Genomic DNA, 27,808 nt, shown 5'->3' with positions numbered 1-27,808 from the left:
TGTTCAAGATTTAGTGGAAGGGGTCAGGCACGGCGATGGAAGAGTACTGGCGGCACCGAATGACAATGGGACACCGACCTAAAAGGGTCGTGTATAACATTTAAAGGGAGTTCGCCCATCTCATCAACAATGAGGTCATCAAGCCTAGTGGGGACTTCTACGAACGCGTGGAACAAGTGGTGTTTAGGGTTCACCCACAACATTAGGACCTATCTTGAAATGAGATACATTTGTATTCTTTATATGCTTCTATGAAATTTTGACACTTTGTAATCAATGTCGTGAAGTGAGATACTTTTGTATTCTTTATATGCTTTAAATGATGCGGCTTTATATACATTTGTATGGTTTAAATGATGTGATGTGTTGTGCTGTGATGTGATGCGGCTTTATATGTATTTTTATGTGCTGTGCTGTATATACAATTCTGTGTATTTCCTGTGTAGTTTCTGTGGTTTTAATTATTTTTTTAAATACCGAAAATGTATCAGTGTCGGTCGCTCGACCGACACTGATGTCGCAACACGACCATTACTGATGATATATACATCAGTAACGGTCGTGTCAGCCCGCCCGCCACTGATGTATATATACATCAGTAACGGTCACTACCCGTTACTGATGATACACGAAGTTAACAACGGCGGCTCCGACCATTACTGATGTTGTTTTTCGACCGCTACTGATAAGCCTTTCTGTAATAGCGCATGCATGCATATATTATACATTACCGTGACCCTATCGATATGGTCAATGCTTTGATCACCAAATAATTTAGCTCGTAGCACTAATAGCCAGCTCAAACCCATCCCTGCACAGCAGCACATGCCATATATACAACAATTTGTAGACCTAGGGTTTGTCTTTGGTGAGCATCTTGGACTCACTTACATTGCCTTCCAGCTAGCTGCCTCTTTCCATAAAACCCATACATATCTTCTCCCTTCCCTAGCTTGCAGCCTCACCTTCTTCTTGTTTTTCTTGCTTGTCTCTATGCTTTTTGTTGCTTTGAGGAACTAGGCTGAGGAGGACAAAGGCAACAAGGAGATTTCCAAGGTTTGTGCTCGATCTCTTGCTTTTGTTCTTTTCTCTGTATGCATGAAGAGGAAGGTATATATGGATAGATCAGACTTGTAGTTTGGTGTTGCATATATTTGGTAACACATGTACATGGTATTGTTTCTCCGATCTCAGGGCCGGCGAGGGAGCTGAGCATGCATCCGAGCAGCGGAGCTGTGTCTGTGCCACCGGGGTTCCGGTTCCATCCGACGGACGAGGAGCTCCTTTACTACTACCTGAGGAAGAAGGTTGCCTATGAGGCCATAGATCTTGACGTCATCAGGGAGATCGATCTCAACAAGCTTGAGCCATGGGACCTCAAAGGTATGTAACCAATTAAGCACACCTCTCTCTCTGTTTAGCTAGATCTCTGGTCTAGGTCTCTAGGACCGATGGAAACAAAAGTACTAAATGTGTCGTCGTGGCATGGCAATGCATGGCAGATCGATGCAGGATAGGGACGGGGCCTCAGAACGAATGGTACTTCTTCAGCCACAAGGACAAGAAGTACCCAACGGGGACGAGGACAAATCGGGCCACGACGGCCGGGTTCTGGAAGGCGACGGGTCGGGACAAGGCCATCTTCCTCGGCAGCAGCGCCAGGAGGATCGGCATGAGGAAGACGCTGGTGTTCTATGTCGGCAGGGCTCCCCACGGCAGAAAGACAGACTGGATCATGCACGAGTACCGCCTCGACGAAGACAACGTTGACATTCAGGTGGATGATGGGATCTCCATTGAAGAATATGACCTGTCGTACTCCCTCCGTTTTTAAATTCTTGAGCTGATTTAGTTGAAATTTGAACTAAAATCACAACAATAATTTAGGGACCGAGTGAGTACCAAATAATTTGCACCGAAAGTAACTAAGCAGCTGCGATGATGTATTTCATCTTGTGCTAGCTACTAGTACTATGTATATCTCGCTATCTCTTTGTTAACAATATATCTAGTCTGGAACATTGCAGGAAGATGGCTGGGTGGTGTGTAGGGTTTTCACGAAGAAGAGCTACCCAAGAGGCATTAACCCGGCGGAGATGGCGGCGTTCGAAGACGACGAGCTCCTCCACCCTTTCCCGGGTCAAGCTCAAGCGTCCGCCGCCGGCGCAATGCAAACCTCGAAGCACATCCACATGAACAACCCGCACCTCATGCATCAGCAACAGCAGCACTACGATTACCCTTCCTTCGATGCGTCCATGCAGCTCCCGCAACTCATGAGCACCGAGCACGAGCTCCCCTCCTTCCTCCCCGGCCCGCCCGCCGTTGCCATGACCTCCCTGGACGTCGAGTGCTCGCAGAACCTGATGAAGCTCACGTCGAACGGCAGCAGCAATGGGATGCTCCACCATGGCTGCATCAGCACCAGCGGCGGCGACCCCCGCTTAGCCGCCACGGATTGGTCTGTCTTGGACAAGCTCCTTGCCTCCCACCAGAACCTGGACCAGCTCTTCCAGGGCATGGTTACTGCCACAGCGGCAGCAGCATCAATGGCGCCTTACCAGCAGCAGCAGCAGCTCATGGAGCTAGGAAGCAGCAATGGTAACTCCTCCATGCAGAGGCTTCCACTGCAGTACCTCGGCTGCGAGGCCGCCGACCTCCTCAGGTTCTCTAAGTAGAACAATTAGTGGACCTTAGCTTGTACCTCCTCCAATCAATAATAAGACACTTATTATGGATCGGAGGGAATACTGGCTACCATGTTAAACTGTTGATCTGATCGATCAGCTCCTGTTTTTTGTAAAGACTGGTTAATTTGATCATCTATACCATGATATGGAGTCCAATTAATATGCATCCAATTTTATAGGGAAAATTTTGTATATATGACACTTCGAGTTTGCCATGAATTTTTGAATCTGTATATGGAGATAATGTTAATTAACCTACCTTTGTATTTTTCTTCTACCCAATGAGACTGCAGACCATATATAGCTACTTAGATGATTTAGAGAACGGGTATATATATGGCTAGTCTCTTATCACTTGTTTCAAAAACAAGAAACACACAACATTAATGGCAAACTCGTTATCAAAAAAAATTAATGGCAAATTCTAAATTGGCATATATTTAGTTATATATTTTCAAATGTATTACGGTGCACTGTGTGGGTCATCGCATCTACTTATCTGGTTGGATATATACTTCTAATGTTACAATTTGGCGTAGCGACTTGCTTCTCCTTGGGTTGATGGAGATGAGTACGCCATCAGAACCTGCCACGTATGTGAAAACCATCTTTTGATTGGGTGAGGGGGTAATTTAAACGGTATGAATAGTTTGAGGTTGTGTTTTAACCGGCATTGGAGTTGAGAGGCATAATTTAAATGTACTCTATGGTTAGTTCAAGGTTGTAATATGGACTTATCTCTTGTCTGTTCGTATTGCTAGTTTGTTTTTTCATGCTTTCAAGCGAATCCCCTTTCCTTGTTGTTATTTATTTAAATGGAAAGCCTCAAAGGATTTGAAATGGCTCCAAATAAATAGTTGAATTTTCTTTTATAGTTTAACTGAGTGGGCAAAACAATTATTACTCAATTAGGTTGGATATTGCACTGAGATGGCCTGCTAAATTTATTTGATTTCTTATGATATTTCTAGAATAAGACTATGCTGTAGGAAGGGAAACAATTGGTCAAATTGGATATTTGAAATTTTAATTGAGGTTAGATTCAAATCTTGTAGCTTAATAGGTTTAGTATTCATGATGGGATTGTCATAAATATTTGACGACCTACAGACATTGAAGCTAGATTCACTTGTTGTACTATTTCCTCTCTTGTTTTTTTGTTCTCTGGTGTGATTGTAAAAATATAAGAAGTGCCTTAAATCTCCAGTTGTTTGTAGTTACATAGATTTGCAATTTTTTTCTATGAGGAAGAATTAGCCACATAACATGATTGCTTTTACGAGATCTGGAACATCGTCTTCCTCAATTGGATAATTAGATCACTTGGAAGTTGCAACAAAGATTTTTATTTATTTGCTAGTCCTAGTCTTTTCGTCAGGATGGAAGCACTTTTGAATCTTTTACTCATTTACGCTACAATTCGACAACCGATTGCTTGCTATTCTTCGCTAGATCAATTGGGCAGTGGTGCAGTTCGATTTGAGCCCTAAACGTGAAGGTCTTCGCCGTAAGGTCTCTTTGTTTACTAAGACCAATGAATATATTTATGAAACGGTGTTACAGTAAGAAGGCAACGCCTGATGCGTCACGCTTCTTCCTCCTCGCCATCACACCCAAGGCAGGATGTATAGCTTAATTCTGGCAATGCAGGGTGCGCACTATGATTAGTTTAATTTGTCTCGCCACGCACATCAAAGTTCCTGTACAGTGTACACGTAGGACACAATCATAAACATATACGTCATGTCTACTGGTATAGTAGTACTACTTTAGCGAGCTATTCGATCTCTGTAATTACAGTGAAGAAACGGCAGCGTGAAGCAGGGGTAGCTGCTGCATTGCAATGTTCAATGCAGCAGCAAGTCAGCAACTGCAAAGTCTTCAATGCAGCAGCAAGTCAGCAACTTCAAAGTCAAATGATATGAAACATGTTTAATCGTGGTAGAAATAAGTCACTTGTGTTGTCATTTTTTCTGCCTAGAAATTCAATCAGGCGTGTAACCAAGACTGCAAAGGAAAATTGGCAATTGTTACAGTGTCGCGTGTACGGCTAAGCTTACAACAAAACCCAACAAGGCACCGACGGCCACCTGCGCCTCCGTGTGGCCGACGGACTCGTTTAACCGGTTATACTCCTCTTTCAATTCGGCTAGCTCTGGCTCCGAGCTTCCGAGCGCGTTCGATCTCGACGAGTTGGTGGCAGCATTGTGCCTCGAGAAGGGGGTCGTGTTTGAACTTTGCGATGTTGATGCATCCTCGGGAATGGAAACAAGCTCGGCAGCAATCTCGCTGTTTGAGGGGTGGAGTTCAGAGGTAGAGTCCTGCAGATCTTGAGCTCTCAACTCCTTTAGGGTCCATAACTTGTTCAAAAGCCTTGCATGCTTGCCTACTTCTCTTCTCACTCCCTATTGGAAACATCAGATAAGCATGGCATTAGCATCATCTCACCCAAGTTTAGTACTTTTATGGGAGAGCCTACCAGATTTCTGATCTGGAAACAACGTTATAAAACATTCCTTCAGATCTTTGTTGGATCATAAACAAGTTTTGGACAAGGTGTGGCATAAATTCAGTAATAGACGATAGATATATGAGAAAATGTACTAGCAGTGCACGGTTAGCACATATGACACACAGGTTACTCGTTAGACTGTTCAAACTTTCAACACCGGCATCCTATACACCAGACTGAGACAAAATTGGCCATGTTGAAATGCAGTGCTGAAGAGAAGGCAATACAAAAAATTTATAGGCACATAAACAATGATCTTGTTAAGCTAAGCTAAAATATTAAATGGGGTTATGTTAATCATATTCAACTTTCAGAAATCCACTGGTTTCTTTTCTTTTTTTTGCGAGTAGAAATCCACTGGTTTCAGATGTGAACAAATGAAATAGAATGAAAAGCAAAGAAAAAAAAATCAAAACTCGGATAGATTTTCCTGAAAGTCACAATTTATGTACGATTACAAGACAGTGCTTCATACTTCAGTGCAAATTGGCATATTTCTTTGGTCAGGATATATCATCTAATATCAGGCCTTCAGGGGCATCATACATTCATACTATACACTGTATTATTTGACACTAGAAAAACATTTAAAGCTAACATGTTTTGAAGTGCTGGGATTACAAATATACTACAGGAAAGTAAGAGGAAATAAAAGACAGTCCACATGACATGTCTATCAAATCCAGAGGACAGAGGCAGAAAGCAAATCTATCATACTCCCTCCGTCCCACTAAGTGACTTTCTATTACATGTATCTAGACGCTTTTTAAGCATAGATACATCCATATTTGGGAAAATTCGAGTCACTTAATATGAGAAGGAGAGAGTACTAATAGCGTTTCCTTAGGATACTTTTTTGTCCTAATTAAGAGGTATGCGCATAAAGTTGTTGTGAGTTTATGGAAAGGAAATTAGTAGCAGGGCATCAAGATAGTGCTCCATGAGTCATGTACTCATGTGTAACACCGTTATCAAAAGTTATGTTCTATATGAGCCTGCATATATATATCCGGTAACCATACAGTGCCACGTTTCACCTCCCAATGTGGTGAAGAAAAAATGCAACGCAAAAGGACATCTAGGCCCATATAGCAGGAACAAAGAGTCCTCTGGGTAGAAGAGAGTTACACCCTTAATAATGCAAATGCTCTCATGCTCGTATTAAGCCTCCAACTCTCTACCAAAATAATGGCCAGCTTGACTTTTTGGCTTTGGCACATGGAAAACTATGTAAAAGCATCCATTAACAGATCAAATTTGAGACTAAATTCAGGGAATAGGGAGAATGCACTTAAGCTGCCTTATTGATAACAACTTAACATTAAGATACTACTAGTAGTTTATAGCTTTTTTAGGCACCGATCCAACTTCTTACTCAAGGCTAAAGCTATACTTTTGTGTACACATTGTTCCAAAAGGGGACAAAATAGTAGTATCTTAACAATATTCCACTTTTTAGCTTTATCTCCTACATGGTAAGTTGCTGACATGTAAATCACTGTGCCTAGTTTTAGTGTCTTCATCTCTTTTGGCTGTAAACAAGTTGCTCAAATAATTGATTAAGTACCCTTTTCTGCAAACCTAGTAATTTTGTACACCGAATACAGACTTGAAACTGAGTCATATCATCGGTACACTTGAATGATCAATACGCTGTCTGATATTGATGATTTGGCAAAGAAACATGAAGGACAAACAACTGACATAAGTCCACCATACCTGAGCATCATACATTACAATCGCTGCAAACACCACCGACATCCCAAATATGGAGTCTGCAAAACCCCTGCGCTCTAAACCCCGAATCAAAAATAAAAACACAAAACCTAGGGATAAAAAGAAGCAGAAACATGTAAGGCATGAGCTAAATTTTTTTTTTGAAGAGCTAACCTTTCTAGCCCAAGGGAGGTAGTCACTGCCACAACCGCCTAGAACATCGAGAATAACAACAGTTAGAACTTTACCAAATCTGAAATGTCAATCCCCACCACCACCAGCAGAAATAAAAGATAGATACGCAGTCTACAGTGAAGAACAAACATTTAGCTCTAAGACCTTGCATTGGAGAATTCCTCTTCCATGCTATATGTTTCCGGTGTAATATTTTTATTTTTACTATTGAAGTACGGGGTAACCCTGGACACAAGAGGCGTGGCAGCTCCGTGAAGGTAGCCACACCTCAAGGGCAGGGAGGCAGGGGACGGGGTAACTAGACTGATTTATTCTTCATTCCTTCGATGCCTCGTAACGGTTACAGGGTGGGGTGGGGGGTGGGTGGGGGGGCTTTTATAAGGAAGACTCATCTTGACAACCAAGAAACTAATCTCTATTTTCCTAACAAACAGTATCTTAATATTCCTGTCTAATCTCTTGCCTAGCTAATTTAGATGATACTAATGGGATATTGTCCCTTATTGGATACCTAGGGCTACGCCCCCTATAGGATGTGTCTCCATGATATGAAGGGTCTCACTATCTCAATACCATCCTAAATGCTCATTTGTAACCATGATGACGCAAATGCGAGGGTTATTCTTGGACGCCTACGGTAGCTGGCCTCTGTACATAGGGAGAGTGGTGTGTATCGAACAGTATAGTTTCTGAATTTATTTCCTTTTCTGACATTGAGTCCTTCTAATAGACTAATACCTGCAGCGGCCATATATAATTAGTTGACATCTCACTGTAAAATCCTGGCCGTAACTTTTGTGTCCAGTGCATCCACTTTATTCCCTGCTGGTATTGCATTTTTCTAGCACTACGACTTCATTTCAGATTGTGAATTCAGAAATTTCCATGTAACAAAATTACTTATTACTCCTTCCCGTCCCATATTAATTGTCTCAAATTTGCCCAAATATGGATGTATGTATGCCTAAAAAGCGTCTTGATACATGTAATATTTCAACAATTAATATGGGACGGAGGGAGTAGATGCCACCAGTTAATTGTCCGTCATGACAACTAGGACAAAAACTGCCTATATTCTTTTTCACTCGACGTCCTTGATTTCGTGTAGTCAAACTTTCTAAATATTACTCCCTCCGTTCCTAAATACTTGTCGCTGTTTTAGTGCAAATGGAGGGAGTACAAAAGTTTGATCGCCTATTAGTTTAAAAAAAATCTACATTGGCTACATAAAAGATTACTTTTGTTAATAAGATTTGTTATTAAAAATATTTTCATTAAATGGTAATTCTATTAGTGCATCTTACTTCACTGTAGTTGTAAAAAATAAGGGTTAATTGGATCTATGCCACTTTCTATTCCACCGGTTGAAGATATGCCATTACAAAAACTTGACTCGGAGAAATGCCACTCTAACTTTCTTATACCTCTATCAATGCCATTTTGTCCATACCAGCACGTATACTGTCTAAATATGTATAGACACAACTCTATATGAACAGTTTTTACCCATCCTAAGTCAAACAGTTCTATTTCTCTTATCCCCCACTCGCTCCTCATATCCCGTCCCCAACTATACTGCTGAACGTGTACTGTCTAAATACGTTTAGACATAGGCATAGAATTTTTTGAAGCTTTATGGTGCCTGGAAGACTCGAATTATGGTAAATACTGTTATACACGCTGAAATACATGTATTTTATGAACAGTTATTGGTCTTAAGTGGACAGAATGGCATTGACAGAGGCATAAGAAAGTTAGTGGCATTTCTCCAAGTCAAATTTTTGTAACGACGTATCTCCAACCGGTGAAATAGAGAGTTGCATAAATCCAATTAACCCAAAAAATAATGGTCAGACAGACTAGCATCTAGAAAACTTGAAAAGTCAAAAGAGCGCACCCTTATCCCTAGCAGAGCCTAAATATGCAAGAACAGCTACGAGACACTCTTGCAAACTCAAGAAAGGCAGCAAAGCAATAGTAAATTAAAGAAAGTAATAGTCAAGGGACGATTATCCCACCGCGGAGTGGGTGGAGGGCATCCCGCCGGACCGAACAGCCGTCTTGATGATGTCGAGGCCGCCCCCATCCCTGCCGGAAGTGAATGGCTTCGACAGCTGCCCGATCGCGCTTGCCACCGTCGCCGCAATCAAAACCTTTGAGGAAACGAGCCGAGTCTTTGCTTACCAATCGAATGAAAGAACACACGAATTTGGCCAAGTGAAGTCAACACGAACCTTGTTGCGGGCGAGCTCGGCGACGTCCTCCGGTCCGAGGTGGAGGGAAGACGCGGCCGCGGGGGGGCGGCGGCGATGCGGTCCATGCCTGGAGGGAGACCAGGAGGATGAGGACGGGGAGCAGGGAGAGGCGACCGCCGGCGAGGGAAGGAAGGTGGACGGGGGTGGGCAGCGAGAGAAGGACTGGGTCATGGCCATTGGATTCGCGAGGCGAGGCGAGGCGGCGAATCCCAGCTACCGCCCACTTCCCCTACAAAACCAAATGATCCGTCTCATCTCTTTTTATTTTCGCACTTACTCCGTATATTATTTTTCTTTCTTATTAACCTTCCTATGTTCGTCATGATGTTTTCCTCGTTATTACTTTGAATGTACCATTACTGCTGTTGCACAGAGCCGAAGTGTCGGACGGCGGCCAAACTACCGAACAATCCATCGAACTTAATAAAGCAAATTTGTCTCGTTCCTATGCTTCTGCTGCCAAAAAAAAACTCTGAACACGTGTTTTCAACAAAAAAAAAGTTACAGTACAACAGTCCTGAAGAAGATCGTAGCCACGGGACAAGAGAAATCTATTCGACGAGTACAGAAAAATTTGTCACACTTGCACGGCAAATCGGTTTGACTCTGAAGAGAAAGCAAATTTTGCCACAAGAAACTTAGCACGGCAGTACGACAGCGATGGCTCCTATAATGTTCATTCACTAACATAGGGGAAAAGACAAGAAAACAATATAACCGGGTATTTGTACGCTGGGTATTTCTTTAAGTTTTCATAATTGGTTCAAATTTAAACGAAATACTGAAACTCTTCACAAAATTAGCATTTACCAAAACACACATTTAATAAAAGAAAATCCTTCATTAACTTACCAGATGGTATTCTCTTGGCAGCTTGCTGCTGACATCTTAACATGTGCAAATCAAGGAAGAATATCTCTGCAAGCCTAGACTGCAGAAAACAGCACCAAAAACGGTAGACCAAAAAGTAAACAAAAACAGGCACTAATAGAAACCTTACAGACAGAAATACAAGGAAAACATAGAGGTTCATAAATCATTCCCTGATCAACATGTCTGTCAATGCACCCATACTTCACATGTTCATGTTCACCATTTTGGTTAGTCACAGGTGGAGAATATTCAGAAAACGAGTCTGGCAGCTGGTGACTTCTGGGGACCAAGATCGACTAAAAGGTAACAGTTCCATATAAACATGGCTCTAATAACACACTTCGCAGGTGAAGATCAAGAACACAGGGTGTAGGGAATCTTATTGATGCTCCACAAAATGTAACAATGATGAGGAGAAGCAATATCAGAAGACACCACCCATCTGCTCAAAATAAATGTGTATTTTCATGTTAGAGAAAGGAACATTCTTCATAATGATGTAGAACAAAACAAAAAAATTGTCAATGAACACACACATTCAGGAGTTTCTTAATATAACAGAAAATATGGCAGGGCATTTAAGTATTGTTGGGACAGAAAATTTTGAGTAAACATTGTAGATAAGTGTAACAGAACGCACATGCACTATGGCCTATGGAGGTAGCTAGATTGAAGAAAGACGGAAAACACAATTGAGGGTAATCCTAGAAGTGGCAAGGAACCGCAGTGTTGGGAAAGGTTACGTGGCAATCTGAGAAGGTCCTTTTTTCTGGTTCACGTATACGAATCCATGTCAATGAGTAACAGATTCGAAGGAAATTCCAAATGCCATGGATTTATGATGGGGATTTTTGCAGGAAAAATGCATATGGCCCTTAGTTTTTTTAAAAAATACAGATGGGGACTGATGATTTTGTTTACTTTTACATGCGAGTTGTTAGCAAGCTGTATCACTCTTTTTTAACATGCAAGTGGTCAGCAAGTTGCATAGCTAAAGTGGTCAGCAAGTTGTATAACTAAATAGAAATGAAGTGAGAAAGCAACAATTTTCTGTAGTCCATACAGGGATCATTTGTGAGGAACTGAATACTGCCTAGTTCCGTGACTTCTGATTACTAAGTGGCAAGTGCAAAACGTACAACATTTACCACTTTACAAAGACCAATAACTAATTAGGAACAACCATAATGATTGATTATGCAAGGGTAAAATAACTAGCTTTTCGCTATTATCTTTAGACTTGAACCAACAAGCACATACGTGTTAAGCAACAATGGCATAGCCATTCTGAAAATTTCATGTATAATTTACCAAGGGTCCACACTACGCATAAGAGTTCGACAAAGTTGCTTGTTGGATACTACTACCAAAGACCTTAAGCATAACTATACAACATTTGCGTTGTATTTCAGCATCTGTAAACAAAGAACGTACCATGATAGCCTCAATCTCTTCCTCAGAGAGTGGTTTGCGTTTGGGAAGCTTTGAAGCTGGCCCTCCAACAGCAGTATGAGAAGGTGGGGAAGGCACATCTGATTTAAAGCGGTAATTTTTTTTCTCTCCAGAAGGTGGTACGTCTACTTTAGCTCCTGAAAATGAAATTGTTAGTTACACTCCTTTCTACGTATTATGAGGAAGGTACTATGTAATACTCCCTCTGTCCCATATTAAGTGTTACAACTTTGTCTAAATACACATGTACCTACACACTAAAACGTGTCTAGATAGATGCGTATCTAGACAAAATTGTGACACTTATGGAACGGAGGGAGTATAATTAAAACAGAAGTACAAGAAGACACCACCTTCGTCCACATAGACAAAAATATCTCGTCAATTAACAATAGATTCTAACGGTCAGGATTTAAAAGTAGACGCAGATATATTTAGGTGTTTTGATCAAGTAGCATAAAAATTAGAAGACGCACGGTCAACTCAAAAGGAGTCCGAGTGGAACTCTGCATGAAAAGTGCTAATCATATTTTTCTAGGACGCCGATATGGCTTGGCGTCGCCTGTTTGGGCCACAGCACGACCGTCCAGCTGACTTGAGGTACTTTTTGCATGCCATTCATCACACATGCATGCATGCACCTCACATGCATGAAAACTGGACCTGCAAAGGGGTAAGCCACCCCCCAGGCTTTTGCATTAAGAAGAAGACCTTCTCACGCAGGTCGAGAAACCCCCGAACCCCTGCCCCACACCATACACAGCAGCACCTAAGCCCGTGTGAGAGCGGGCGGGCCTTAGGTCTGTGCTTAAGGCGTGGGGCAGACGAGGGGATTTTTTAACCCCAGCCTGAAATTCGTTCCCACTGGGAGTCGAACTCATGACCTGAGGAGTGCTACTAGAGTTCCTTAAGCATTACGCCAAGGACTCGTTCGCTCCAGCCAAATCATGCATCCAGAGACCGTCGCTATGTCAACTTTGGTTAAATAAAATGACCAAAGACAATTCTTGACCAACGAATCTAGAGGGAAATAAGAAGTGAAAAGAAAAAAGAATGAAACTTCAGATTTAAACATGGTGCGAGATACTTCAAAAGAGCATAAAAAATATTCCAAATTTTGCAATGGTGTATTTTGCCTACATGATTATTTATAGTTGTAAGCATATATCTAATGATTAACGAACATCTCATTGTCAATACAATAAATACATGCAACATATCAAGAATATATAAGGAATCTAGCCACACAAATGTGTGGGTTACCTTGCTAGTTATCTATATATGTATCAAAGTTCACAATAGAAGTTAGTGGTCAAAGTAGACAGTGTCGATGCACAGAATGTCACTCTTTTGTCACCAAAGGGAATCATATAATGGGGGAATTGTAAATTTGCCCCAAAGTTAATCAAACTTTGCGATTTCGCCAACTTGAGTGGTCCCAAGTTAATCAAACTTTGAGGGGCTTTTTTAGGAAACAACCATCAGCTGTCCCCACCCCTCTAGTTTTCCCGGATAATTTTACCATGGCTAATTTTACAACCTGGGCGTTTCCCTTCCATCAATTTTCTCGCCCGCTTGTCTCTCCGTTCTCTTGACACAAACGCCTGACGCAGTGCTACACCAAGGAGCTGTGGGACTTGCAGCAGCAACGACAACCTCCAATGTCCATGCGAAGCTCGTCCACTGCTTAACATGCCGACAACAATTCCGCCGTCCACATCTCCAGCGGCAACCTCTCTGACTGCCTGCTGTTGCTAGCCTACTTAGCGCCCGCAACACCAGCCACATATGGAGGACGTGCTGAGACTGTTCCATGAAGTTATGAGCTGCGTGCGCATGGGCATTGTCTGCAGTGGTAAAAGTGGCGATACAGGGGGCTCTGGGGTTGTTCCAGCGGGTGGTGAGGCTGGGTTCCCAGGACAATGGTGGATGCTAGGCTGATGTGATGGGCAGAGGGGCAACATGAGAAGGTGGTGGGGTACTACCAGAGGGCTGCGGAGCTGAGCTACCCGATCAGGATGTGAAAGCACGGGCCTCCTACCTTGAAAGTATTGAGGATTCGGCCTCTATGGAATTGGTTTTCCTAGGGACTTGATTGAGATACTTGGAGAAGGATAAAATTTTAGGACAACTTTGGCTAGGTTTCAGTGTATATCCTATATTGACACTGTGGTTAGAATCGTCCACATCACACACATTTTGGTCCTACGATGGAGTGACCAGGTGGTGGAGGGTGCAAGAAAATGGGCATCATGTTTCTTTTTCCCTGTGTTAACTTGAGGATCAAGTGAATTTGTAGTGCTAGGTAAATTTACAGTTGACAATTAACTACAGGGTGAACTTAAAGACAGAATACTAAACTTAAGGAAATTGACAGGTTGACCAACATATGGAAATTACAATTCTCCCTGATACAAAACAATTTTTTGACACATAAAGCTGAAATTGATGTGCTATGTTCCGATACATAGTTAAACAAAACACACACAACTGCATGAACAGTTCAATAATACAGTAAAAAGCTAAAATAGCATGTGAAAAGCAACCCATTGCAACACCTACTTAAAAGGTACTGTACAATATTATTAGGCCAGGCAAGACTCAATACTCAAATACTAAATAGCAATGTGAAAAAACAACTAATTGCAACAGCTACATAAATGGCAGGGCAACACTGTATTGTTGTTCCAAGAGAAGATAGCTAGCTAAATTTTGTTTGGGAAGGCAGTAGGTTATGTATCTAGGCCTTTTCGTTTCTATTTATCTTCCTACTGTCATCGTTTAGTGCCGAGAGGCTGCGACTGTATTCAATGTTTTCTCTTCTTTTGAATGAAATGATACGAAGCTCTCATGCATATTCTTGAGAAAAAAGGAGCTGACATCAATCATAATGAAAAAAAAAATAGGGGATCAAACTTGGACTTGGTGTACTCAACCAACGTTGCATTTTTTGGGTGGTAGTAAGTGGTAACTCAAAGGAGTATTGGCTTTCCTAGGGCAACCAGTGTTCCTGTAATACCTTCAGGCAGGGAATGAAAAGCCAAAACCACAGCATTATTATAAAAAAAACAGAGTGTAATTACAATCTCAATGTAAAATGTACAGTAGAGTAAAAAACTATCCAATAACTGGTGGTAAAAACCAATAGCATGACAATGACAAGGGCGATGAAAGTCAGAGAAGACGCCATGTGTCATCTGCGGCCGGACACGGGGTTTGTTATCAAGTAAAACATTCAGCACATCCATACTTATGGGCTTATGGCATACCAATCCAAACTACTGAGTCACAGCTTATTCATTGCCAGGGAGGCGCAGATCATATACTATGTCTACAGTGGGTCACTAAATGATTATTGTCAAACATCACCTTTATAAACTTTGAAAATATCTTCAAAGATTAATTAGACAGAAACAACCCTACATCTGAATGATATAATAGCATCTGTAAAACGAACAACTATGGACCATAGAAGTACCAATAAAACAAATTGTGGTTGCATGACAATCCACAAAGCCTTCTCTTTTTCATTATAAGTCCGTTGCTAATATCTGACACATAATATCCCTATTCCATCCGTCGTGGCGGATTTTCTATAAACGTGATTTAGAGTCGAAGAGTATCAAATAAAGTATTCTAAATTTTGGTTGCGGATGAGAGAATCTTGCGCTTACCCAATCGGGCCATGAGGGTCGCGTGCTGATCTGCAGGTTTGGCCGCTGCATCAAGGAAATCAGCCAAAAAACGAAGAATAGTAAAAATTAGATCTCTGGCAAACTAGAACTAGAATAGCAAACGATAACCTACACGAACCCAAGGGCAAAGAAAGAATTGGGGGAAAAGAGAACCTGGTGAGGATGGGACTTTAAGATTTCTATTGGGGAATTTGATCAGCGGGATGCGCGGCATCTTTCCGTTAGAATTCGGAGGAAAACAATAGGACTAAGCCCTGGGCGTTCGGTTCAGGCGGACTGGAGGCAGGCACAGCGCGGAGATGGTGGCGGTGCGGCGCGCCGACGGCCAGGGATCGGGGTACGGGATGGGGATGGGCGGTGGCGACTTTTTTTTTCTTTGGAGGAACAAGATGGGTGGCAACTATTACCGGCTGTCCGGCCGGACTTTTTTAAAAAGCCCGGAAAACCCAGCAGAATTGTGCCGGCACAAAGTTAAACGGGCCGTGCCAGCCCGAAGCACGGCCTGTGCGGCGCCAGAGCTTCCGACCGAGACCTGACGGCTAGCCTGACACGACCCGATAACAGCTGGCCTGACGAAGCCCGACACGGCACGCAACGCCCGGCAAGCGCGGCGGCCCGATTAACTGTGCAGGCGAGGCGGCCCGATTAAGAAAATGAGGCGCGCGAGGCCCGGTTAGGCGCGGGGCGTCAGGGAGTGGGGCACGGAGGGCACGGGGCGACGCCTGATTGGTGCGGGGCGTGCGGGAACAGGGAAACAACGGTCCGGAGAGGGGGCGCGGAGGGCACGTGCCGTTCGCTGGTTGGTTGCGCGGGGTGAACAGTCGGCTGTCGGGCTAAGGGGGGCTTTGGAAACCCATTTGTGCTTTTTTTTCAAATTTAGCCCCTATTTTGGCCGAATTTTACCTATAAATAGGACATTTCATATGGAGGATTTTCACACTCAAACCACTCCTCTCTCAAACATGTCTGACTCCCATTCCTCCAAATCCACCATATGATCCAAACAATCCCAATTCATACGACTTCCCACTCACAGATTACGGCCTAAACTACACAGATCCCACATACACCGATGTCCTAAATGCCCAAGAATCAAACTATCGGGATCGACGGGCCGTTTATCTGGGGTCGGGCTAGCCCGATAGCCAGGTATAGTGGCGACCTGTCTACGGGTAAAGACGTATCAGACTATCGGGATCGACGTGCTAGTAGTTGGACTCAGGGGAGGGGGGGTACTTTTGGACGTTGTAAAGAAAACTGGGCCAAAAAAAACTAGGTCCTCTAAAAAAAATCTAAAAATACTCGGTTAGTTCCCCCGGAAAAAACACTCGGTTACTTGGTTTGGTCCTCTCGGTTATGACGACTGAGACACTGGTGTTAGTGTATTTTTTTAGTCACTAGTGTTTTGGTATTTTGAGGGTTTTGGGTGTTCACCCAAAACACTAGTGTTTTTCTAAAAAACACTAGTTTGAGAAGTGTTTTAATTTGGTTAAAAAATGGAATGTTTTGTTGGGAAAACTAGGAATAATCATCTCCAAGCCCTTCCTACCAAACAACCATTTGAGGTTTGTACTGTTTTTTCAATTTGGAGTGATTTATACCTAAAAAACATCTCAAAAACTCTGTTACCAAACAGGAGTTCCTAACCAAGATAAATTCCTTTTTAAAATATAGCTAACCACTTAAGACCGAATTTTCCGGTTTCGGTACATCAGTGCTTGGTTAATATGCCCATCCCCGAATACAACATACTCCCTGCGTCCAACAAAGGATGTCTCAACTTTGATCAAATTTGAATGCATCTATACACTAAGTCATATCTAGATACATCCAAATTTTGACAAACTTGAGATTTCTTTTGTTGGACGGAGGGAGTAGTTTTTCCGGAAACACTTTCTCAGAAAAATTGTGATGCTACGGTGTTCTCCCGTTCGTATTATTTTCTTTTTCCTTGCACTAGAGGGGCCGGCGGCAGGTTTTGCACAAAGCTCTAGAAAACTCAACATATTGCCATAGTGCTACTTTTCAAAGTTGAATTCGATGGAATATTTTGATTTTCGTAGGAAAAACCACAAGGGGACAAGAAGTCGACTAAGCAAAAAACACAAGTTTTCACTGCCGCTAAAACGAAGGATTAAGTAAACGGCCTGGCATTATTTGTTTAATTAACTGAAGTACATTTGATCAAACAGACATAACAAAATTAAAAGTTACCTCAAGGACCTTTGAAGTCGACACTAGCTCCATCTTTTGCATCTTGCATGCGTCCATAACTATTGTGAAAAAAACAAGGAACAGCTGACGCTCGTCTTTGCAAAACCTAAATCGACATAATTCAAGCACATCGACAAAGCTATCGAGGATTGTGGCCCGTGCATCCCAGTGGACCCCCGTTATGTGTCTATGCCTATCAATTTCTAGTCTATTTGCTTACCCCGCGGCGACTTTATATATTAAGTCCGAATTACAAGTGTTCAATTCCAACACCTAACCTTCCGTTACTAGCAAGTCCAATTGTAACCTACACACATATTCGACATAAACTCAACATTCATTTTCTCTTTCCTTCTCCTTTTATCGATGTCTATTATAGCTTATGGAAATCTAATTGGCACACATCTGCTGTAGTCTAGCACTCGACTTATCCTACACAACGACAATATGAAACAAAATTGCCTAGGTATGAAGGATGCAGAGAGATCCCTCCCCGCATCGGTAGGTCCAATCTAATTCTTCTGCCTCTAACATTCTCGCTAATAGCACAACGCGAGACATACTCCCTCCGTTCAACAAAAAATGTCTCAAATTTCTCAAAATTTGAATGTATCTAGATGTCACTTAGTGTATAGATGCATTTAAATTTAGTCAAAATTGAGACATCCTTGGACGGAGGGAGTAGAACTTAGCTGTTACACATGACCTACGATACGCCCTCTATACAACCACCAGACCAATAAACTCATCACCGACTAGACTGGTTAGTTACTATAGTACTCCCTCCATCCCATCATATGAAGTGACTCAAATTTGTCTAAATACGGATGTATCTATGCCTAAAAAACATCTAGATACATGTAATCAAAGTCATTTAATATGGTATCGTATTAAATAATCACAATATTATTACTCCCTCCTATCCTAATTAATTTACGAAATATTACATGTATCTAGACACTTTTTAGTCATAGATACATCCATATTTGGGTAAACTTGTGACAATTAATATATATTGATGGGAGGGAGTAACAAGCTATCAGGGTTAACACTGCTCCGCTGTGCTTTGAGTACATGGCGATGAGGTGCTTAACTCTCATATTCAATCTTGTGGCCGGAATGCATAAGATTAAATATGAGAATTAAGACATTTACATTATTATGCGTTAATAACCACAACTGCATGTCCTGGTAACTAAGCTGAACTCATTTTACATGTATACAGCGACATCTATTTCATGAAAACGAGCTTACAAACATGTATGGGAATTGGGAAGTCATTGTTGCGACTTGTGTGCGGATAATAGCATAGCCATAGTTAGATATCTACATATATAAAGAATAAGTAGAGAAATACTCCGTATACATCAAAGGCACTCCTACATGCAATTCAGAATCTAAGGTGTGAATTCAGAGGAAGGACACAACACCATCTTCAGTTTCAAAGAATTCATTAGCCTGACTGTGGTGGCAGCTGAAGCTCTGCGGTGCTCTTTTCCAGCATCTCCACCACTCTGGTCATGGAAGGTCGATCCGAAGTAGAGATTTGCACGCACCAAAGCCCGACCAACACCATCTTCCTTACCAGACTGGTGGCCTCGCGATCGATCTCACAAGCGCTTGCGCAGAACTGATCCAAGTCTTGATATAAACACTGGGGAAAATACTTGCTGCTGCTACTTGTCTCTGAACCAGCAACGTCGTCGATGCTTCTCCTTGCACCAGACATCTCAAGAAGCATCATGCCATAGCTGTAGACGTCGGACTTGCTGGTGACTGCTCCTACACCCCTGGCAAATACCTCAGGCGTGATGTACCCAATCGTGCCCCAGGCTCCGGTGATGGACACATTGATGGTGCTCTCTTTCTGGGGGCACAGCTTGGCTAGTCCAAAATCGGAGATCTTAGGCCGGAGGTCCTGGTCCAGGAGGATGTTGTGAGGCTTGATATCGAAATGCACAATGTGCGCATTGCAGCCCCGGTGCAGGTACTCCAGACCTCGCGCGATGCCGAGGGCGATGTCGAACAGCGTCTCCCAGTGGAGTGAATGCTCCATGGCTTGCCCAAAAGTGTGTCTTTCCAGCGAGCCATTGGGCATGAACTCGTAGATGAGGCCCCGTTTTGATCTCCCCTGCAAGCAGAACCCCAGCAGCGTGACGACGTTGACATGGGAGGTTCTGCTGATGCTGGCGACCTCGTTCATGAAGTCCTCGCCGTCGATGTCCTTGGCGTCCTTGAGCATCTTCACAGCGATCTCACGGCTGTCTGGCTCTGGGAGGGTGCCTTTGTAGACCACTCCGTTGCCGCCTTGGCCGAGCTTGTGCGCGAAAGATTTTGTCATCCGTTTCACTTGCGAGAAGCTGTACCTCCTCGGATGTTGCCGCCGCAGGAAGGATTCGATCGTTGGCGTGTCTCTCTTCCACTTCCAGTTCTTCCAGGGCATGGGAGGAAGTGAGCCATGGCGCTCATTCTTGCAGCAAAGGAATGCAACGAGAAGAATGACGCACAGCAGTGCACTAGGGTGCCAGCTAGTATGTAAATCCTAGCCTTCTTCTTCCGCTCCGGGGGAGTAATCCCTGGCACAGACGCCGGAGCTGGAGGTAGGAGCGGCGCCATTGACGGCGACATGCTGGGGACGAAGCCCATGAACTCGTAGCGTACGTAGCAGCTCGGACCGTTGAGGCGGACGCCATCCATGTCCGCGCAGCATCCGGTGAGCCAGGCCATATGCGACGCCAAGCACCGGTTGCACTCCTCGGCAGGCAGGTCAAGGGTGCACTGTGCCAGCCCGTGCAGCGTGGCGTTCGCGGCGACCTCCTCGGCATCAAAGGCAAACCACAGGGTCGAGGTCGCCGCAGCAGCGAGCACCCGCGCAGCCAGCCTCTGGCGCACCATGCCCAGGCGTGCGGAGTCGGAGAAGTTGTTGGGGTTGGGCACGTCAAACCGCTGGGCCGGTGATATGTCCGCTGTGCCAAAGAAGGCGTCATCGTCGTAGCGCACCAGGCAGTGCACGTACCAGATGATCATGTCCCTGCGACCTGCGCACCGGGTCCCGGCCAGCTCAGCTGCTGCATCGGTGAGGCAGGGGGCGCAGTCAGGCCGCTCGGTGTCAGCGAAGCACATGGCAAGGCCGTAGATGGTGTCTTCCGTGTCGCCGCTGCCAGTGGCGAACGTGGCGTTTAGGAAGCTGGCGTTGGCAGCGGCCATTTGTTGGAGAGATGCCCGGAGCCGGAGGAGGTTGGCTTCAAAGCCGGCGCTATGGTTTAAGGTGGCCGTAGTAGAGGTGGAGCAGTCAGGGCAGGCGTACCTGCCATTGGCCTTGGTCCCGCAGATGTTGGTGAGCTGGGAGAACACTTGTGGGGGGAAGACAACGACGACGATGATAAGGAGTAGGCACCAACGAGGCAAAGCCATGGGATTGCAACTGTAAAGGATGGCATCCATGTCAGAGCTGATAAGTCTTGCTTCCAAGATTGTAAGGCAATACAGATTATTCATGCAAGGATTTCGGCAAGCAAAAAATATATGGAGATAAATTAGTACTAGTAGCATGGAGTCAACATGAAGTATTCCCCCTCAGGAATGGACGGAGACTAGGACAGGCACCGGCAAGGAGCAAGTTGCATGGTGGAGCAAACTGCACTATGTGCCGATACCGACGCCACACAAATCCAGTCTGTCTCTACATCACCAGGTCAAAGGAGACGGCTGACTAGCTTAGCAGAAGTCCTGTCAAGTATCTACCATTATTCCACCGCCAAACCCAATCTACACGGCACCTTGTTAATCTCTGTCTTGATCCTCTGGTGCCAGGTGTATGATTCAATTTTGGTTGAAGAGGAAAAAATGAGATAGTGATAACCTGTGCATGCAGCATGCTTAAGTGCAAACCGATGTAATGGCTTAACCTTTAGCGAATGTAGTGGGTAGCTGACCCCCAAAGAAATCCTACAATATTTTCAGTTCTATTCATTTCAATTCAGCAAACAGTATTGTGATTATACCATGATGTTAACATACACTCAATTTTGAATGAACCTGAGGGTGACCCATGCTGGTGTGTGGGGGCCATGTCCTACATTTCTCATGACCAGCGCATCGACAGGAAAGATCAAATTTGTGAAGCATGCAACCTACTAAACACAATCGAGACAAATAGTACTCTGGTAGAGTAAAACATTTGTGTAGATCCTCATGATCACATAAGCAAAATTTACAAGACAGGTATTTCCATTTTGTAGGAGAAATATTTTTAAAGCACAAGCATGTTTTAGTAAACTACTATGGCATGTAGATAAAACTATTGCAAGAGAGCCACAAACAGGTATCAGTTTCAAAATGGACGTAAAACAGTAAATATTGCGTGTTCACGTAATCAAATGAGGATCTTATAATTCTTATTTGAGGTAATGCATAATGAGTCACAGTTCCAGAATCGTTGCCGCAATGGCAAGTATGAGGCGTATACCAATAGTAACCAATCTATTGGATCTTGAAAACTTATGCAGTACTATGTGCAATTCTCCACACACTGATCAATTTCTATTTTATTTTAATTTGCTACCACATAATATTCCCACCTTCAGCTGCTATGATGCATGCATACGCCAAGTTGATGTAATAACAAAGATTTTGTCTTACTCTAGACTATTCTCTAGATGGTAAATGCTAGTTTAACTTAACTATCACTACAGGCATCAGAGCCTCTGTATGTTTATTACCTAATTCTTCTTGCTTCCTTGAAATTTTTTGGTTTCTTGCCTACCTTTTGCTAGTTATCCTCAGGCTCAGTCTGGAGATGGGCTTTCATCATTTAACGTGGCTTGGCTTCATCTAGCCTGCTATGGCAAACAGAATTTTCATTTGTAACTCAAAGAAATTCATTACGACTAAAACCAATTTGTGCCTAATTCATCTTGATGATTGTCCGCAATTGCTTGATGAATGGATTGTTCTCAGAGGTAAAAAATTATATTGACAAGTACTGTTGTATATGGCCTGCCTCAGATTCCTGAGGATCTTTGCATCTGTACATCGCTAGACGTATTGACTCAGGTGCACGTGGTTGAGATAAACTACCAATTGTCAGAAAATTAACTCCGTTTGACATTGCTAATACGTAGTTTGCACTAAAACAGCGACAAGTATTTAGGAACGGAGGGAGTATATTTTCTTGCATAAACAACTTGACATGCACCTCATCCGTATGTGCCATAGCTTATACAAAGTTGCAGTGTGGCATTTTGGCAGTTCAGTGGTGTCTTAGTACCCCAAAATAGAAGTTTGGTATTTATGTTTTTTATGCAAACAAAGATTTCAAACTAATGCACTAGATATAAAAGAAGTGCAGAAAGAAATTTGAAAAGATGACGATTTTATCTTTTATAGTGCAGAACCATGCTAACTTCTCCAAGTTCTGATTTTGTAGCACTCTTAGTTTTCTTTGGCTGTTTGGGTTCCTTTTCCTTTTCTAGTTTTGGCTGGCTGCTGTAAGAGTTTGCTATCTCACAACTTTACTGGAAATGACTCACAACTTAGGTGTGGGTTCGAGAAACAAAATTCCAGGTTCTCAGTTTCTCATTTCACAGTACCAACATTCTTCTTGCAAATATTGCCATCCTAAAGAAAGAGGGGATTGGTGCAGAACAGCTTAGCAAACCAAAAAGAATTCAGATGAAGACTTTTCTCATCTGTGAAGTTTTCATTATTAAGGATGAACATGTCACAGGTTAGGTTTCACAGAAGATATACGTGAAAGGTGGGAGTTCTGGGGCGTGGAGGTTTGTTTGGCCTTGGGGCCTGCGATGGGTGTCTGAGAGACATAGGTTTGGAGTAAGTCTCTCTTTTTGTGTTTATGGGTTTCTTCAAGAAAAGATCACACAATAGTCCCTTTATATAGGACGACTCAACTTTATCCACAAATGGGATCATAATCATAACCTCCCTAACTTAGAGACCTATCCTAACTTGTCTTTTGGAAAGAAAGTCCCTAACTTGACAATGAAGTAACTAAGGACATAATGAGGCTAAGCCTCTGTTGTGACGGACCCCTCCTGGCTTGGGCCTGGAGCCCATAGTGTCTGCCCCACATGACAGAATGCAGAAAGATCAACAAATACCAAAGCCGGATTTGTTTCTTCAAATGACGATAAACCCCTGCTGACAAGTCAGGAGAACAAACAAAAGAATGTCAACATGCAACAGAAATTCTGACCTTCTGTAACCAGCCTCGTCCATTGCGCTATTTTGGAATAACTCTTAGTTACACTCCTTGACAGCATATGCAACATGGAAAAAAGGCCAAGGGACTTCACTTCAGACTTGACAAAGGTTACTTCTTCAACCTCTATAGCAAACAGTAAGATAGGCATTTTCGATTATTGAGAGAAGAATATAAAGACATGCAAAAGAATAGATCGAACACGACATACACAAAAAATACTATACCTTGTGTCCTTGTAGGATAGTGCAATTGCATCCATCAATTTCTCATTGTTATATTCATCATCAATTCCTAATTTATCCATGAAGTGTTGACCATCATTTTCACAGAAAGCAATGCAAGTGGCATAACAGGTTCCTAACAAACCTTTCAATAGGTATCAGGGCATAAAACTCAGCTCTGGCAATAAATTTTGTCAGCATGGAAAATTACAACTGTACCTTCTCCCCATTACATCATGCTTAAGTGTGGCTCTAGAAAGCAACCAAGTAGAAACGATAAAGGCCAATCTTGAGTTTGTGTACACCTCCTGCTCCTGATAGGGATTAAAGTTACGAGACCAATGGAGAACTAGATGACCATTTACAACCATATCAAAGTCACCACCTTTGTGTTTTACAACTTGCTGCTGGCCTAGTTAGCAGCCTAACTTGTCTCATAGAACAACATTGCAATGAACCCTGACATAGAAATAGACAGTTGCAGATCTCCCGTCACGTTTGAATTTGTCAACAATGAGCTATGTTTTTAATGATAAACAGTACTGTTTCTGACAGGACTATCTTCTGCCATATAAAGTCTTAGGACCACCCCCACTAAATTTCCAAATTCAACTAAGGTTTAAAGGAGGGCTGAGCAAGCGTACCTCCGCCTATCCGCAGGGGTGGCTCCTAATGAAAATGGTAGTTCACGTACGTCATATAATAGCAGTTACCAGTAGTCTTTGCAAGAGCATTCACCATTTACAAAGTGATGGTAACGATTAACATCTCTTATGATGATTTCGCGCTGCACAATTTGTGAAATCAGCTTGATGACAACATGGCAGTCCTCGCAAACTCTAAGATTCTTAGTCACAAGAAGCTTTGTCCCAGAAGGTGTACTAATGAGCCCAAATGCAATGGCCAGTCTCTCACTGTGGCTCCTCATCATGTTCCTCTTTTCATCATCTCCCACATCATGGAAAACTGGCATGGTATCAGGCATATATCCAGCATCACTCATGAGACCTTCCAATCTCTCTAACTCTTCATAAATTTCAGCTGATCTAGGATGAGATGCATCCCCAACAAGAAATCCGTGTGTTTTCCCTTTCAACTCAATCCAACTGCAACCAATTATTTTTTTCAGGCCTCTATTGGTCATTAGCTTCCTCACCCTTGCAGCCTTTTCCCATTTCCCAGACTGAGCATATATATTTGATAGAAGCACATAATTACCAGCATCTTCAGGCTCAAGCTCAATCAACTTCTGCAGGGCTAGCTCACCTAGTTCAACATTTTTGTGGATCTTACAACCATTGAGAAGCGCACCCCATATCCCTGAATCCGGTTGCATGGGCATCCCCTTAATGAGATCATATGCCTCCTCAAACCTACCTGCGTGGCCAAGAACATCTACAAGGCAAGTGAAATGCTGCACTGTTGGCTTGATGGAGTACACATCCACCATCAGTCCAAAAAATTCTTTTGCTTCTTTTACCATCCCTCCATGGTTGCAGGCAGATAAAACTCCAACAAAAGTGATGTTGTCAGGAGTCACTTGGGCCTCAACTCTCATTTTGTTAAAAAGTTTGAGCGCTTCATCAAAATGACCATGCATCCCGTATCCACATATCATGGCATTCCAAGAAACAAGCTCCCTCTTCATGAGTTGCTCAAAAAGAACGCGAGCCACCTGAACCCACCCGCTTTTGGCATACATGTCCACAAGGGAAGTTTTCAGTTTATCCTGCCTATCAAACCCCCTCCTCCAACCAAATCCATGCAACTCTCTCCCTCTAGGCAGAGCAGCCGCATCAGCCGCTGCTGAAATTGTACTTACCAGAGTAGCAATTGTCGGCCCCACACCATTGGCAGCCATGTCTCGGCACAATGAAAGAGCCTCCATGGGCCGCCCATTCTGCCCATATGCAGCAATCATCGAATTCCACACCACAGAATCTCTCACCCTGATCCTATCAAATACCGCTCGAGCATCATCCACACAACCGCACTTGGCATACATGTCAACAAGACCGGCGCACACAAACATGTCCTCACCCCAATGCGTGCCCAAAACGCGCTCATGCACCTCCCTCCCAGTCTCCAAGTCCAGTAGGGCAGCGCACGCCTTGAGCGCCAGCGGGTACGTGAAGTTATCCGGCTCCACACCATAATCCACCATCCCCCGGTAAAGCTGAATCGCAACCTCGTGGGGCCCATCCCGCGCGTAGGCCCTGATCAGCACGTTCCACAGGAACACGTTCCGTTTTGGCATTCCGTCGAACAGGCGGCGGGCGTGCCCCACAAGGCCGCATGCAGCATACAGATCAACGAGCTTGGTAGCCAAGACAGTGTCAGGGCCGAGGCCCGACACGAGGAGCCTACCATGGAGCTGCCTGCCGGTGCCAAGGGAACGCGATGCGACGCAGGATTGGAGAACAGAGGTGTAGTGGTGGTAGGAATTAGGGGAAGAAGCGATGTGGGAGTTGGAACTTGGAGGTGATGATGCTGCAGCGGCGGCGTTGGTGAGTTGGAGATCTGTAGCTGTGCGGAGGGAAGAGCAGAGGAGGCGACAGAGACGGCGGCGATCTCGGGCTAGTAACGGCTCGTTTCTTGATTTTGAAAGGATGGAGGGAAGCATTGTCTGGACCGCGTAGCGCGTAGGGGGTGACACTGGCGAGCCGGCTGCCATAAGAGCATCTTCAACGCCACTCACTACGGTTAAATTTGAGGATTTTTAAAAAAAAGACCCTCGAACAGATATCTCATCCTATTCCCCGTCCCTAGCCGTCCCCCAAATGGAGTTCGGAATTCCAATATTGAACACCAGGATGACGATTCCCCATATCGATCTGAGGTGAGACGGAGAAAGGAAATCAGGGAGGGAGAGGCAAATCGGCTCTTAATTTCTCTTTTCGGAATCTCGATGAGACATAGGAAATGAGATCTGAGAAATCTTTTGGAGAGGAAGTGAAATCCTTGAATAGGTTTTGGGAAAGCAAATATAGGAAAGCTCTTGGAGATGCTCTAAGTACGTGGAGCTGGAAGAGCAGACGGTGGTTGTGGAGAAGCGGCAGTCGAGGCGGGGCATTGTCACGGTGGAGATGAGAAACGCGGAGATCCCTGCTTCCCAAAAGGCCAAAACCATGCGAGGCATTGGATTGGCTAAAACCGTCAGGTCGTGCCATGAGCGATACCAGTCGTAGCTACACGATGGATGGGCTGGTGACCGACCCGTGGCGCGAAGAACGGGGAGCGAAGCTAGTGACCTCCTATCAACAAAGTGCTCTCTGGCGACAAGTTGCTGCCAATGTTGGCGAGAGGAGCGGCGTTCAACCAACCCCTGCATCTGTCTCCTTTATGATCATATGGGCAATCAGATGCCACGTCATTTTTTCTGACCCATTTCGATGCCACGTCATTTTCTACCTAACCCGACCAGTTAAGGTATCTGACCCGTCCGAAAACCCTAATCTTGGAAAAATGGCGTGAGTTCTTCCGCAGGTTATAAAACCAAGTTTGCGTCATCCCAGTGAGCGCGGACGGAAAGAGGTTGCACATCTCGACAGGTCCTCCCCCGGCGGCCCGTATGGCGGTGGAGTAGACATCCAGGAACTGAAGAGGATTTGACTCCCCGTCGTACGACCGTATCGTAGGCGGCTTGAACCTCGGTGGAAAAGGCGCGTCTTGGATCTCTCGTGTAAGCGGGTTACAGGTCGGCCGGTTCTTCCGGTTTCTTTGGCGGCGAGGTCCTCCCTCATCGGAGTCGCTTTCTTTGCT

General features: G+C 43.9%; 4 protein-coding genes and 1 pseudogene across 6 annotated transcripts; 1 reads left to right on the top strand and 4 right to left on the bottom strand.

Moving 5' to 3' along the window:
* Positions 1-863: 863 nt before the first annotated feature.
* Positions 864-2,738, top strand: LOC100822393 (NAC domain-containing protein 76). 2 transcript variants are annotated; one of them, XM_003560640.4, is made up of 4 exons: positions 864-1,056; positions 1,195-1,383; positions 1,503-1,777; positions 2,028-2,738. In XM_003560640.4, exons 2-4 carry the CDS (start codon positions 1,215-1,217, stop codon positions 2,676-2,678), a joined length of 1,095 nt encoding a protein of 364 aa, XP_003560688.1. In that variant the 5' UTR covers positions 864-1,056; positions 1,195-1,214; the 3' UTR covers positions 2,679-2,738. The 2 variants fall into 2 exon arrangements, with proteins under 2 accessions (XP_003560688.1, XP_024313114.1); XM_024457346.1 differs by having other exon boundaries at positions 2,013-2,738.
* A 1,857-nt stretch (positions 2,739-4,595) lies between these two features.
* On the bottom strand, positions 4,596-10,359 carry LOC100822083. 2 transcript variants are annotated; one of them, XM_003560639.4, is made up of 6 exons: positions 10,221-10,359; positions 9,348-9,597; positions 9,132-9,266; positions 7,093-7,130; positions 6,922-6,988; positions 4,596-5,095 (listed from the first exon to the last, which is right to left on the bottom strand). In XM_003560639.4, exons 2-6 carry the CDS (start codon positions 9,543-9,545, stop codon positions 4,721-4,723), a joined length of 813 nt encoding a protein of 270 aa, XP_003560687.1. In that variant the 5' UTR covers positions 9,546-9,597; positions 10,221-10,359; the 3' UTR covers positions 4,596-4,720. The 2 variants fall into 2 exon arrangements, with proteins under 2 accessions (XP_003560687.1, XP_014752492.1); XM_014897006.2 differs by lacking the exons at positions 6,922-6,988; positions 7,093-7,130.
* LOC104581545 lies at positions 10,337-15,807 on the bottom strand. Its single transcript, XM_010229341.3, has 4 exons — positions 15,542-15,807; positions 15,368-15,412; positions 11,676-11,830; positions 10,337-10,683 (listed from the first exon to the last, which is right to left on the bottom strand). Exons 1-4 carry the CDS (start codon positions 15,600-15,602, stop codon positions 10,666-10,668), a joined length of 279 nt encoding a protein of 92 aa, XP_010227643.1. The 5' UTR covers positions 15,603-15,807; the 3' UTR covers positions 10,337-10,665.
* Positions 15,808-18,738: 2,931 nt separating this feature from the next.
* On the bottom strand, positions 18,739-24,182 carry LOC100821769 (annotated as a pseudogene).
* A 25-nt stretch (positions 24,183-24,207) lies between these two features.
* LOC112269268 (pentatricopeptide repeat-containing protein At4g21065-like) lies at positions 24,208-27,111 on the bottom strand. The gene is made up of 2 exons (XM_024455626.1): positions 24,691-27,111; positions 24,208-24,505 (listed from the first exon to the last, which is right to left on the bottom strand). Exon 1 carries the CDS (start codon positions 26,718-26,720, stop codon positions 24,756-24,758), a length of 1,965 nt encoding a protein of 654 aa, XP_024311394.1. The 5' UTR covers positions 26,721-27,111; the 3' UTR covers positions 24,208-24,505; positions 24,691-24,755.
* Positions 27,112-27,808: the final 697 nt, after the last annotated feature.

This window comes from Brachypodium distachyon, chromosome 1, assembly GCF_000005505.3.
Source record: "Brachypodium distachyon strain Bd21 chromosome 1, Brachypodium_distachyon_v3.0, whole genome shotgun sequence".
NCBI classification, from domain to species: Eukaryota; Viridiplantae; Streptophyta; class Magnoliopsida; order Poales; family Poaceae; genus Brachypodium; species Brachypodium distachyon.
This window is presented reverse-complemented; position numbering and strand designations above follow the sequence as displayed.